Below are 15027 nucleotides of genomic sequence, written 5' to 3'. Positions count from 1 at the left end.
CGCGGCACCTGACGTCACACGGACGGTAAAGATTATCTCGTGTCGCGATCGAAGCAGGCGGCGGGGGCCTGTGAGATCTGGGAGGAATCTACCCGGCGCCATTAACAAAATGGCACGCGGGAGTATTTCCTGACATCTACATCAAATATTGATTATATTGCTGTGCAGGGGGAAAATCAATACAGATTAGTCTCACATGTGTTGAGCCTGACAAGAGATGGCCACCGATTTAGGAACATTACGTTATGGAAGAACAGAGGGAATGCTAACACATCAGGTTATGGAAGAAATATCGCCGTCTGTCTGGCCTCTTGACTCCCAACTGACAGAGAAGATCACAGCATTCAATACTTCTCAGTCCACGCTGAACGTGTTTTTAGTTTTGTAGACATTTTGGAGAAGGTAGAGTCTTCTGGCTGTGGAATTTGCATATCTCCATGGTGACAAAAGCTGCAAGCTCACTCCAGCACCCTCCTGAAAAGTGTCAGAGTACTTTAAGCCATCTGCTGAACACATCCATAGTCCTTTTGCACAGTGACAATTTAAGGTCGCGCTGGTCACACTGGTAATGCCCAAGTGCATCTGCAGTGGAGCTGGACCCTGACAGGAGGACACAGCGGCAGCGGGTAGCTCAGGGATATTTGCGACCTAAAAAAACCCACTCAGGAGATGGGGGGAGATGTGGGTGTAAAGGTAGGTCTGATGAAAGGGAAAAGGAACTTAACATAAATCCCAGCAGTGAAAATCCATCTGTAAATTGGATAAAATGTAAGCTGCAATGTAGCAGCTAAGCTTTTAAACAATAACACGTAGTAGTGAGAGTCCACCAAAGAATATCTATCTATCTATGTGTGTGTATGTGTTATTTTTATATATGTACACACACACACTTTGGCGTATCTAAATTGGAACATTACATTCATTTCTATGGGCAAATCCTAATTCCAGTCAAGACACCCTTAACCCCTACCCAGCCCTAACCTTAAACTTTGGGCATTTTTACTTTTTTGATTGCATTCATATTTTTTCTATATATTATAAAACTTATGTTATCCAAATGCGGACCTGAAAAAAGTGTACAGAGCTGGGTGCTGGAAAATGCAAGGCTACAATGATAAGTTATGAGCTAACGTCTCACTCCCTGTTCGTTCATTTGAGCACGTGCGTTCCATAACCACTAATCCAGTGCACTGTAGTAGTGAGCACAGGGTAGGGAAGGCGCATACACTCACGTTACTGGTAATTTAGGGACACCTACACAGCATGCCTTTCGGGAGAAACCGGAAAACCATTCTCCTGACACATTACTTAAGTTCGGGATTCGAACCCTGAAGCCTCGCAGGTGCGAGACCACCTCACTAAATTTACTGCGCCGGCGCGCCGCCCTCGTTTCCAACAGCGCTCGCGACACATGCAGGGACGGAACGCGCGCGGAGGGCGCATGTGGGTGTGTGACACTAGAGGGCGCTGCCTTCGTTTCCCCTGCTGACAAAGCGCGAGGAGAGCAGCGTTTTCCCTTTTATGTGAGCGCCGGCGTCCTGGAGACAGTGTAAGGTCGGGCGAGGCGTTTCCAGTCGCCCCGTCTGTCTCTGGCGCGGCTGCCAAATCTCTGCGCTGAACAGGAACGGCGGAAGAGGGGCTTATCTCAACCCTCCTCTTCCAAAAGCTGTTCTCCGGTCTCCCCCCCCCATCTAGTACTAGATACGCAGGTTAAACTGACGATGGGCAGTCTCGCTTGTTATCTACGAAGCGTTTGCTGTAGATTTCGAGTTTTTTTTGTTAGCCAGCTACATTAGCTAAACGTTTTAACCATATTTAATTTCGTCCTGCACTTAGTCGCCTGTTTTTTTTCTCCTTCAAGATTTGAAGTCCGTCGCTTCGGAATTTCGAAACGCGTCTCGTAGATAGAAAAACCGACGCGTGTTTTGTAGGACATAAGAAATCACTTAAAAACCTTGGAAGAGACAATCGGCAGTAGTTTCGGTGAAGACCGGAGCAAAAAAGGAAAAGGAGAGCGAGAGAAAGGGGGATAATATACCTCCTAGTTATTAGGTACGGGAGCGAAGTTCCCGAGTCGGTGGAGGCGCCGTTTAAAGGGAACCGGGAGCATCTGCACTTCTCCGTAGGACCCATTAGAGCTCGGCCAAAGCAAGACGGCACTTCACACGTTTTATCTGTGATGAATAATTAATAATCTACATTTTATATCCGGAGGCCTTTCCTTGGATTGAAGTCAAATATACGCTTTTCAGACTGTCCCAGTGTCGCTGACTGCGCTGCTCACAGATTGATCTGCATTTCCATATCCATGTGGATGTACTTTATTTTTTATTTTTTCAAGTACTAATTCGAGTAACCCACTCGGTAACACTTTTTTGCGAAGCACTGTTTGATTTTTTCCAGCTGCTCAAAAATACTCTGCGCGCCCAAGCGGACTTGCTGTGCCAGACGGTCCATCATGGTGACCAGTCAGAGCTTATTTGTGTTATTGGGACATTAAAACACCCGACATGGACTGTTGGGCATTTTGGAAAATGTAGGCGTATAGTTACTTTTTCCCGACTGCCGACTTGACTTGGTAATAATGTAATGAGAGAGGGGAGGGTGAAGAGAGCTGCCGATAAACAGAAGGATTTGAGTAATACTGCAGTTTGCTGGGGATTCACACGGATACGCGGATTACAGCGTTTCTACACGGAGGCCGATCGTCTAGCTGTGCCATGCGCTTACATGAGCCTCGTTTCTCCGCCCGGAGCTCGGCTGTACGTTACGGCGTCAGTGAATGATCTCGGATCGCCCGGCTTGAGCGAGGGGCGACTGGGGAAAGCGAAAACTTTACGGGAAAGCCGCACGTCGCCGCGGAGCCGGAGCGCAGCCATGGCCACGGCGGTGCTGGCGCTGGGGATCTGCGCCGTCTTGCTGCTCAGCCCTGTCGCGGGTAAGTCGAGCTGCTTGGTCGCGTCTTTTAGCTTTTGTGAGATAAAGGGGTGTCAGCTTAGTGCCATTTAGCGGCAGAGCCGAGAAACGGGCGTGTGTCAGGCTGTCTGTTTCTAAATACCCGTTTCCACAAGACGAGTCGTCAAGTCTGCCCAAAATCAGCATATTAAAGGCAGAAAACCCGCTTGTCCGGCAGGTGTCCAGTAAGTTGTCGCGCCTGATTTAGCCGTGCGATGAGCTGGGGCCATCGGGCTCGCCGTGTGTGGTTCAGCTGCGGGAACGCGCGTCGGGGACGCAGACGGACACGCGCACAGCGGTCTTCCCGGACGGGCTGTCTTAACCCTAATACCTTCTGGTAATGAAGAATTGTACAATATCAGATGTTCACAAGGTTCACATCAATACTCCCTGGCCAGGTTCATTGTTGTTGTGTAAGGGGTAATTCCACTGCCAAGAGAAGAATGTAATAAAACATGTTTTATATATCCTGTCTGGAGAGTTACGATGTAGCTGGAACGAGCCTGGAAAGAAGAAACAGCCCGTTTTCTATTAAATAATCACTGGTCGAGCTTATTTTATGTATTTTAGTGCATTGTCTTGCTATATAGTTGTTTAATGTATCGTTGGAAAGTGATTTTGGTGGTTTCCGTGATGCGCCGCGTTTTATTTTTTAAGTAAAGAAAATGGTGCAATGTTACGCCTGGTCCTCTGCGTTTTCGGAATTATTCAAACAATGTCGTCATGTGACGTCTGCCCGCGACTGTGTACGCTTAACAATACGTTGCAAAACCTCGAGGATTCGTGCAGTAAATGACCATCTTTTGGGGTGTAATTCACGCACTAAAGTTATGCTTCTTTTGCATTTTACATTAAGCTGCCGTGTTGCGCAAGGAACGCCGCTCAGTAATACATCTTTCATTGTACTAGAGAAAAACTAACGTGTTATATTTACATGGCTGCCGGTTTTAACGCTGTTTTTTCTCTCTCTACTGTAACACTAACCAAAATAAATGTTTTGTTGCAGCTGTTTACGTTTCCTAGGCACTCGTGGTTATTTTAAGGCTTTGCCTACTATAGTATGGTTGGAGTATTGTGGCTCGGGAGAGTTCTACCCAGTGGTTCTCACACAAGATCATGAGAGCTGTTTCATAGAATTGAAAATGGTGTCCATAGTGATCAGTGCGGCATCTCACCTGACATCAGGGATGTTTGCCTTAATGGTGGCTAGGTGATAGTTTGGGCAGGTGTTGGTAACTTGTGCACTGGTTAGCCACTCTTGACTCCTGTTACTAATGTTTATCGGTAGTGGGAGAAATAATTATTTTAATGCCTTGGTGGGTGGGATCATTGCATGCTGTCTGCCACTGCTTGGTGCACCTCACCCCCCATTACTTTTCAGGTATGGATTGGGTTAAACCAGTCAGCGATTAAGAGAAACTTCTAACTTAAGTCTTCACGTTCTGTGATGGTGTTCATTTAGGGAATTTAGGGTCATTTTAGGAAGCCTAGCAAACAGCACATCTTTGTAGAAAATGTTGAGGGGCTCAGGCAGCAAGGTGGCAGGGGATGGGGAGGGGTCTGTATAACGCACACGAGGTCATGCTGTGGGCTTTGGGCCTAGAGGCACTACATGACTTCTGTTCAGCCTTGAGGAAGATAAGATAGTCGGGCTCGTAGGGGCTGATGGTGTGTGAGAGGTGAGGATGTGGATAGAAAGTTGAGGACTGAAATGTAAGGTGAGAAGATGATGATATGAAGAGCCATTCTTTATGCGTGGACACGCTGCCTGGACTGCAGCGGAGGGACGATGGCTGGGGCGTGTTTCTGCTCATAATAAACTAGGCGAGAACAGATGTCTGGGAACAGCGTCTCCCCACGGAGTCTGGCTGAACAAAGCCACATCGCTTCTTTTCTCCTGAAGATATGTATGATATGTGTGACCTGAAATTTACTGCCTGCCCCATACTGGGCACTTATCAGCTGCTAAGTGTTTGAAAACAAACCTTGCCACAATCTTCTACAACCGGTAATGGAGATTCTTGAATTTTGACTCACGGTCACTGATTGTAGCCAGCACTGGCCTTGGCACCGAAGCTTCTTGCGTATGCAGAACCCCTCCTCTGAGTTCTGCTGCAGGTGGGTTAGCCCGTTACAGGATTTTGACGTATGGTTCTGATGAATTGTAGTGAGCCACATTCAAACGACCTTTCTGGCAAGAGGGCGTTGCAGGTTCCCAATGCACTGGTGCAGCGCAGGAACCACACGCGCAGCCTGCAGGAATCCTCCCGACAGCACCATCAACTTGGCGCTTAACCTCAGAGCATGATGGCCAATTTCTGCTAACGAAGCAGCCGAATGCTTGTATAAGGTGGTGTATGTAAAATGCCACAGGGATCTTTTGTTTATTTAAACAATTGTGTGCCTCAGTGAAATTGTGTTCAGTTTTGATGTTTTTTTATCGTATGCTTGTGGTAAGAAATTCTGGCCATTCTTGTTTGAAATGTACCCAATTAGTAGTGCATCACCCAGCTTGAGTATGTGTGTTAAATAATTGTAATTTTAGAGCGATGCTTTTTTTTTTTTTTTTTTTTTTTAAGGTCCCTGATTAAAAATCTGACGCAAGATGTTTCCCCATTTTTTTTGAGGACGGTGCAGTCTGTGTTCCACACGTGACATGTAATTCCCAGGAAGGGAACTTGGCCCTGCTCCCTCTATAACCACCCACGTGAAACTTCATCAAAAGGGGTTTTCTTTATAGAGCCGGCCGCATTGCGTGCTGTGCATCATACACCCGCACCTGAAAAACGCAAGCAGCCCCTGATCATTTGCTAGACTGCCCAGTTGAGTGATTAAACGGGAGAATATTATCGTCGCTAGAACTATTGCAACATTTTGTGATGTGACACTTTTGGAAAGGTTCACTGTATCATTTCTACCTACAAGAGACTCCGGGGAGTCTCTCCCTAGACATCTGAGAATCTGAGCAGTTGTAATTCTGGATTTGGGCTTGTGAACATGGGCTCCAGCCTGTTGACATCAGGCTTTTGCAGTCTGCAATTTAAGGAGAATAGTGGGCGGTTTGGCTTTCACCTGCAGGCAGTAAGTATTATGGGTCTATGCTTATTTTGTTTTTACATTGTTTCCAAACCACAGCATCATATTGCTTGTCTGGTACATAACCAGTGAGTCACTGCCATTTGCCGGTGACCAATGTATACAGTTGTTTTGCTTGTTAGCTTAAGTGTTTTGTGTTATTAAAATTTCTGATTGGCCGTTAAATGGCTGACATACGCGTAAGCTTTGTTTTTGAAGTCTGTTGTTGTCACTTTCGTTGCGTGTTTTCTTATGAGGGGCAGTGTGTGCTGCCCAGGAAATGAAGTGGGTTTGTCCGTACGAATTGAGTTTTCAGTAAAACCGTCGGAGAGGGAATGGATGGGCAGCTGCGTGCAGACACACCCTATATGTCCACTGCACACGCTGCACATATGCGCATGGCTTGTGCGCATACCATATGCAGCCTGGCGGCATGCTTTCTCTGAGTGCTGAAGCTTAGCCGGTCGGCTGTTGACGTGGCTTCAGAGGTCCATGTGCAAAATTGGACCCTGGCTCATTCAGGAGGGAAAGTGCATGATTGCTCAAAACACCTTGTTATCCTGCTTGGCTTTCAGCATAAGAGATGCTTGGCTGAGATGGGTCTGGATCAGCCAGCTAAATCATTTTCACACAGCTTTTTATTTAAAAGTAGTGTTATATCAGCAGGCCGGTTCCCTGTCAGGGAAAGGTGCATTGACAATGCGCAGAAGAATATCTCTTGTGTATCTAGGCTTATCGCCGAGTCACTGGTGTCATACTCCTGTTGGATTGGTAAAGTGGGTTTATGATGATGATCATGGAGCCTCACTGGCGTAATCCAAACCAGTTCATGTATGGGGGGGAATGGCCGGTTGTTTTCCTGCATTTGGGCAGCTGTGCTGGTGGGACAGGTCCGCCTGGTACCGAATGGATGATGTCTGGTCAGTGTGTATTTCCTTTGACATTTGCATGCAGGTTTTTTTTTTTGGCTCCCTGAACGGACAGGAGATGTAGCTTTAGAGGGAAGTCGGGCACATTGTGCGTTGTAATGTTGATGTGGTTCTCTGTTGGCTCTGTCCTCTCCTTTCTGTGGGATTGGGGATCTCGGTGTAGTGTTCGTTCTGCCTCGGCTGCAAATTAACACATTATCCAGTTTGCAAATGTCCTTCCTCAAAAAAAAAAAAACGATTTATCTATTATCCAACCACTTACCCAGATCAGGGTCACGGGGGCCCTGCCATGTACCCAGGAAGCTGTTTTGGTTTTGAATTTGTGTTCGCATGCTTATGGTAATTATGTTGCTCCCAAGTGGATGTGTCGATTTTATTGGGATTGAACTCTGGGTTAGTTTACCAGTTTTTTTTCATTGCGGGTTAAAGTTAATTTAACACGCGTTCGTTTTGGGAGCTTCTTTTTTTGCGGATAACTTTTTCATTCCATTCTGCTAAATTGAAGCCCCCTGTGGTAATTGCCCATTTAAGGTGTACGTGATGATTGTCCCAGTGAGGGAGGCAGACCGTTTAATGTCTCCCCAGCGGAGTTTTACTGCAGGTTCGTCGTCGGTCCCGTGCTCTTACTTGAGCTGCCAGTACCTACAGCTGATCGCCGGCTCGCTTTTAAGCAGACTGTGTAAAGGCAGGAGAATAGATCAGAGTGGCAGATTATTAAAAAAATGAAGTTGTTTTATGGAATAGAAGAAGGAAACCCATTGTGTGTGTGTGTGTGTGTGTGTGTATGTGTGTGTGCGTGCGTGCGTGCGTGCATGTCTGCATTTACTAATGAAAAGCTGCATGGTGTGAGGTTAATGGGTGTTGGGGCAGTGTCCTCCTCTTCCTCTCTGCCCTCTGTCCCTGTCCTCTTTTCTCTCCTTTGCCTGTCCTTTTGGGACAGAAGGACAACCTGTAGCAGGCTTTAGACTAAACAATAAGCCTTTCCCTGGCTTCACTGGTCTGGACGGGGGGAGTGGGAGTTTGTGTCTGCAAGGGAAGAGACATTCCCTAGCAGTGACGCCTGGCCACCCCTCTCCCCTCCTCCATCTCCTCTGAGCCTCTCCCCATCCTTTTTTTCCCTTCCGTTTCCAGCCACTGATGGACCCCTCCCCCAAAGAACATCTCACACACAAATTGAAAAATTGTTTCACCAAGGGAATGTGGCCGTCTGCGAGGGTTGTGGAGAGAAGCCCCCCAACCCCCCAGCTTCTGCCCAGCCATTCCTCACCAACAGGGCGCTGGGGGCGTGGCTACCCTGCATTCCGTTTCCTGCTTTTACATTTCAGCTGCCCCCTGCTTGTTTTCCTCTAACCCCTGAATTTTCTTTTTTTTTTTTTTGGTATAAATTCAGTTGAAGTACTTGAGCAGATTCAGCCACATTACCCACGTCTTCCAGGATTTAAAAATCACAGATTTAATCACTGGCCTGATCACAGCCTTTATTAATGTCTAGTTTTAGTCCCTTGAATGATGAAATTGGTTTCCCCGTCTGCACTCCACCTAGTGTCCCTCTCTGCCCCCCCCCCATCACGGAAACAGACTGATGAATAAAACATGAGCTTGAAGATCTTAGCGCCTGATAATGGGGAACATGGCATAGCCCTTCGTTCTTACGGTTGCTCCTGTTAGTATTTATAGGGGTCAGGGTGATGGGTTTTATTTTTTTAGGGGGGGTGGCTTCTAAAGGAGACTGGATATCCAACATGGGGGAGGAAGTGCATTAGACAGGATCTGCTGACGTGGCAGCTTGAGGCAAACAGACAGCAGCCTGAAAAAAACAACGTCCATTTTACCTCGGGGAGGGACAAGTGACTCAATATATGCTCTCTCATGATGGGTCTCACCCACTGAAGTTGAGGTTGAAATTTAAAGGTGCTTGAATCACTGCTTACCTTCTTAAAGAACTTAATGCTGAGCAAACAGCAGGAACGTCTCTCCCCTCTGCTCTCGGAAGGGAATCGCACCTCAGTTACTTGCCATCCTCGTCCTCCTCTCCTCGTGTGTCCATTGATGTTGCAGCTGGAACTAACTTACTTTGAGCTTGTGCGCTTCAGGTGCAACTGAGATTCGTTGCTTAGAAACACAATGCGGCCAAAGAACAGTCTGATTACGTCAAACAAGAAAATAATGTGTGCATTAAAAGATTAAAAGAATGTATTAAAATTACTCGGCAGTTTCCTTTGTTTAGGTATTCATTGGGTTTCCTTAATATACAGCATTTGCAAGTGTACATATACATTTTTCAGTAAACGGTCATGTGTTCATCCTGCAGCCTACCCTTAATACCATTTTGTGTTTGAGTTAGAATTTTTTTAATTGTCTAATGGCACCCAGTGCTTCCCTGCTGGAAGGGTGGACCCATGCCCTTATTCTCGCTCCTTTCTGAGCCCATTCTTAACATGCCTCATTATGTGTCGTCATCACACGTCTCCTGTCTGAAACATCCAACACCAAAAGACTGATTCTGACGAGCAGCGTCTGTGGAGGTTTTCGGCAAACCGCTTCACTCCGAGGCTCCTTTGTTCGGTGGTGCGGTGCGGGCAGTGGATTCGGCCCAGATCACAGATGAACGCAGCCATAAGACCTGGCAGAGGGTTTTGGGGGGGAGGAGGGGGGCGGGGGGGAATCTGAAAGCAGACACTGTGCCATAGCAACACCGCGAAAGATCCGGGAACATGGTGTCTGCTCTGGTGGGCTGTGATTCCTGAGAATATGCTGGTCATGGCTCGTGTGCCTGGAAGGAACCACCAGGCAGCAGCCCGCAGTGATGCTTGGAACGAGGGCAGCCGACACTCCTTTGGCAAACGTGCAGCTGCGTCTGGGTGGCAGGAGAGCAAGCGGTGCTGCAGAATTAAGGATGTGTGTCTCAGAAGGCAAGCAGGAGGCTTTGTGGATATAGGATGGTTTGGGAGGGGGGGAATGAGGTCGGCTGGCCACCCAGCAAGCATTTCCCACATATTCCAGTGGAGCTGGATGTTGGGCCTGCCCCCGGAGCAGCTTCGCGGGTGGACCAGCCGACTGACCGTTTCTTTTTTAAATAGCAGTTAACAGCTGGAAATCTAGAAATACCGTCTCTGAAGCACCATTTTCTGCTGCATCTGAAAAACCTGCCCTGTTTTACTGCCCATCATGGGCCACTCTCTGGGCTTCGCTAGCAGTTAAGTTTTCATTGTGACCTGCCCTGTGATGGTCAGCTGTAACTTGTCCTTTGCCAGTAGCTCATAGCATGCGGTCGTGCCTGATTAGCATAGCATATCAGAGTGCAGTTTTCGGTGCTGGTCAAGGCCTGGCTTAATATTAACATGACCTGAGCACTTTTGTCATAGCCCAGTAACACACATTTAAAACTGCATGACTCTGTGCACTGAATGGGTTTATGCACGTTTCACTGATAGTGTCAAAACGATTATAGACTCTTGCTGTTTTAATTCATAAATAGGCCTGTTTATTTCAATGCAAGAATTGATTTGGTATTGGTACAAAGGTACAAAAGCTTGTATTGGTATCAAAGTCAAAATTTTGACTCTACCACGTGTCGAGGTCTTTCTCTTGCTCAACTGCTGCTGTGTTAAGGGTGTGTAGCACTATGGGGATGGAATAATCATCTGTTTCATAAACTGACACTAAGAATATAACTTGCGTGGAAGAGGAGCAGTTGGGGAACTAAAGGGGTGAAAGTGATGGTTGTTCTGCTAAAATAATGAAATTCCTGGTGAAAATGATTTATGAGGGAACCTGAGTTTCCACTGCAAATGAGGACGTCTGTAGGCCTGTCACGAAAACAAATTTTGCTGGACGATAAATTGTCCCAGGAATTATTGCGATAAACAATAATATTGCCGTTGTGAGACCGTTTTCAACTGATGTAATGATAATGGCATATCAATGCAAGTACACCCTTTCAACGATCAATAAACTTTAATTTCTAAAGAACATTTAACACTGGTGCTGGAAGACATTTTTAATATCCAAAGTAATAAATAGTAATAAAAGTAATAAATAAACAATAAATAAAATGGATTATGAAGTCCCTGTAAACAAAATCGCCCTTAAAATATTAAACATTACGCTCAGACAGAGAAAACAGGCAAAACTGCCAGTTGGCAGTTTTTGTTTACAAAGGTCCTAACTAACAACAAAACACTGCATATGAATAAAAGCAGGTGCCTCAACAGGCCGTATGCAAATCCATAGCTACTTTAGTCTGGCAAATTCCGAGCAAGAAATAATAACATGTTGACTTTATAGTGAACATGTCTGCCTGGGCGAAATTGATAATTATAATCGGATGATCATCGTGACTGATTTTTTCTTCATGCCTCAGTCTAACGCCAGCCACAAAGTTCAACGAATAAGACTCCCCTTCGTATCCATGGATATGACACAAGGCAGACATCTTAAAGTCCTTCTCTAATTTACTCGTTGGTACTTTGGAGAAGGATTTACAAAAGCGATGTACGTCGTTGGTCATAAGTTTGGGCAAGTCCTGTAAACGGCATGTCATTTTTCACAGACCGGAAATGAGTGAGCCGCATTTCCATGAATGCGGAAGCTGACGTGCAAGGAGCCCACTGACATGAGAGTTCACGCCTCATTACTAGTGATGTGTCATTCGCGAACGAGACTGCTCTTTGAGCCGACTCTTTTTAGTGAACCATGGAAGCTGGCTCCTGTTCAAGCGCCGTTTTATTAATGTTTATAGAATTGTCCGGGTTTTTGTGCTGCCTAAACATTAAGGACGACAGTGGCCGGAACACGTTGTCTTCCGGAAAAGGCCGCCCACGAGACGGCGTCTTATTTTTAACAAGCTCAAATCGGGTCACGCTAATCAGCATCAGGTTAAATGAAGAGAGGGGCGGGTTTTTTAAAAGCCGTTTAGGGGCCGAAAGAGCCGGTTTGCTAAAAAGAGCCAATATTCCCAATTGGTAGAGAGAGACACGAGGAAAACAAACAAGCATGCAAATGAAAATGATCGCGGTAGGAAAAATTATCAATCTCATTTTAATTATCATGCAATTAATTGATTTATCGTTTATCGTGACAGGCCTAGATGCTCTTCTGGTGAGTCTGAATCCATTGAAACATTCAGAGCCAGAGCCGTCTTCTGGTTAGGGTTAGGGTTCAGAGCCAAAATATCAAACCTAGATGCAGATCATTGATCTGCAACCTTTTTTTGTAATGAAAGCTACTTTTACAAAGAGAACAATCTGGGGAACTACTGAGTCGTGACAGTATGTTTTCCTGTTTGGGAGGGTTGACCTGTTGATCGTGATCGACCACATGGTGAGTAATGTGAAATGATTGTTCTGAAATGGAAAGGTGGACAAAGTCTGCCTGGATGCTAGGAGTAATGGGTAATGTAGTCATATTAGACAGAAGTGTGTGTCATTAGGCAAGGTTCAGGGTGCTGGTGTATGAATGGGCTCTAAGCTGACTCTCTTCTTGGGCTTAATGATTTTTTTTTTTTACTAACCTGAATGTTGCGACACTTGTGTGTGTTTCGACTGTAAGAGGCACTTGCTCAGTGACAGTGTTTACTGCCACGGTGTGAACGGGCGCTGTAACAACAGCAACCCTTCACAGGTTACCATAGTGATGGTAACAAGCCCGTAAGTGGTGCTGGAGAGGGTCTATCAGGAAATGAGCCTGTTGTTGATTGCTGATCCAAAGTCTGCGCACCCCTCACCCCTCTGAATATCAGTAATCTCGGGCTTCTGACCCCTGGGACCATACGGTAGAAATAAACAAGTCTGAAAACCGCTAATCTGGGCCCACTGGGTGGGTCATGGGAGATCTGAGAGGCCATCTGTCTGGGCGCAGTGCCGAGCCGCCCATCTGACTGGTCAGGATGAATCCAGGCCTGAAGCGCGGCCAGCTGGGCCGCATCCCCACAACCTCGCTTGGGTCTCTGGGTCCGGTTCTGTTCCCGTTCCGGCCTGGTTACCCCAAACTCTGCATGGATTCTCCCTTGTGTAATGAGGTCCTGAGCTCCCTCTTCTCAAAGCTTCGTTCATTCCCACATGCAGTTTGGCCCAAACCCTACGACGGAGTCAAATTTGAGCAAGCAAATGGTTACTTGTACAGTTTCTAAACACCTTGTCTACTTCGGATATCAATGCCCAGAGAACGGAGGAGCGAGTCGTGTACGTTGCTTACATACTTTAACAGGCATGATATGACATGCATTCAGACACGAGTGATATACGCTTTAGATGTGATGAAATGAAAGCCTTCATGTGTGCCTAGTGTCTTTAGGTGGATCTTGCGGATAGCAGGTGTATGGTGATGGAAACTGTAAGCAGTGTTACGTTCTACGGAAAATTGAATAGTCTGATTTATGATTTTAAAATAAACTGAAATGGCAGTCATCTGACTTGTGATGGCAAGAGAGAGCGGTATTTTTCAGTCTCACTCCCCAGAACCCACGTTTATTGCATCTGAGCTTTGGGGGTTTATTTTCATTAAGACGTTAATTGAATAAGGCTCTGGATTTACTACGTCTCAGTCGCTGTTCCATGGTGGATCTTTCTTGGAGGAAGTGAGGTGACACGTTTGTGGCAATAAAAAGGAAACTAACCATTGCTTTAAGCTTGTCCTGCAACAGTCTGTCACTTTGTGTGACAGAGTGTCAACGACATGCAAGTTATGTGATCTACTGGTCTTTCGAGCTTTATATTTACTGATCATGATGGACAGATGAGCGAAATCCATTTTAAAATGTTTGCCGGTCACTTATGCTGATCCACTTCTGTTAGATTGGCGGTGTAATCCACGCTGCCATCAGATTTCTTCAGATCACTGTCATTCACATCCAGCCAGTGTAGGAAGTTTGGGGGGGCAACTTTTGCCAACACTGTCTAAAAATGGGGGCATTTACAAAATGTTTGGGCCACATTTTAAAAATAGGCATTAATCCATAATCTTTTGTTTTTAATGTGAAATTAGCCCAGATTAACATGCATACAGGAATCACCACTTTGTGCCAATATGAGTAAAATAAATAACATACTAATGCTGTTTGAAAGAAGTGTGCAATGATTTGTATATGTACAGAATATCATCTGAAAGCAGGGGACATTTCTAAACTATTATTTTGCTCTTAATTGCTTTTGTGTGTGTGTGTGTGTGTGTGTGTGTGTGTGTGTGTGTGTGTGTGTGTGTGTGTAATGCATTAGTTTATAATGTGAGAACTACATCACAGTCTTTCAGATGAACAATTTACAGCCTTTTTTAACATCCTAGTTAGAAACTATTGAAGGTCTATTAAATATTTGGGAAAATCAAAGTGTGTAAATGCAAACCAGTCCCTTCAACAAAATAAAACAAATATTGCAAATTACTGTGTTTTAAACCTGTAAGTCGTTTGGTCATGTTTTACAATGAACTGAAACCAAGTAACAATTATTTATCAAAGACCCTCTGAGACGTTTTACTAGACGGTTTGATTTTAGCTGTGAATTCTGGGAGTTTATGCAACGTCACGACCGAAGCTTTTGCGTCTTACATCCAGGAAGGATATAAGAAATACCTCATTTTAACACACAGTAATAATATATCAGTTTAGTATAAACAGCATTATATCATCCTATATCTCATTATTGAAATATATTGATATATTGCAAAAAAGTCAATATTCTGCCCAGCCCAGGGCAACTGTAATAGTTGTTGATGGGGGTGTGGCCACACCCCTAGCAGAAATCGGTTTGTTTTTGGATGAGCGCCTTTAATTAAAAAATATAATTGGCCTCTGCTGTATATTATAACAGCACTACATAGTAGTATGTAGTTAGAGCTACATAAATTTACGCACGTACGTAGTGTGAACAGCAGCGATGTTTGTATGAGTGTGTGTAAAAGTTGGAAATGGAAATTAAATGAAATCAATAAACATAAATTGATTGCTTAATGTGGGATTAAGATATTGGCCTAAACTGGTAAATATTTGTATTCCTTTTTTTCTCTCAAAATTTTGGAGGTAATTTTCGACCCCCCCCCCCCATCATGGTTTTTAGGGGCATTCTCAGATTTC

At 45.3% G+C, this 15027-nt stretch overlaps 1 protein-coding gene across 1 annotated transcript in view; it reads left to right on the top strand.

Annotated features, from left to right (window-relative positions):
* Positions 1–1534: 1534 nt before the first annotated feature.
* LOC125725151 (bone morphogenetic protein receptor type-2-like) overlaps positions 1535–15027 on the top strand; it is a 40443-nt gene continuing 26950 nt past the window's right edge. The window contains exon 1 of the mRNA XM_049001773.1: positions 1535–2938. Coding sequence (XP_048857730.1) covers positions 2590–2938 — 349 coding nt within the window. The 5' untranslated portion in view covers positions 1535–2589. The remainder of the gene's footprint in view (positions 2939–15027) is intronic.

The sequence above is a fragment of the Brienomyrus brachyistius genome, unplaced genomic scaffold (assembly GCF_023856365.1).
Source record: "Brienomyrus brachyistius isolate T26 unplaced genomic scaffold, BBRACH_0.4 scaffold62, whole genome shotgun sequence".
Classification (NCBI taxonomy): domain Eukaryota; kingdom Metazoa; phylum Chordata; class Actinopteri; order Osteoglossiformes; family Mormyridae; genus Brienomyrus; species Brienomyrus brachyistius.
Note: the sequence above shows the minus strand (reverse complement) of the source record. Positions and strands in the feature narration are given on the sequence as shown.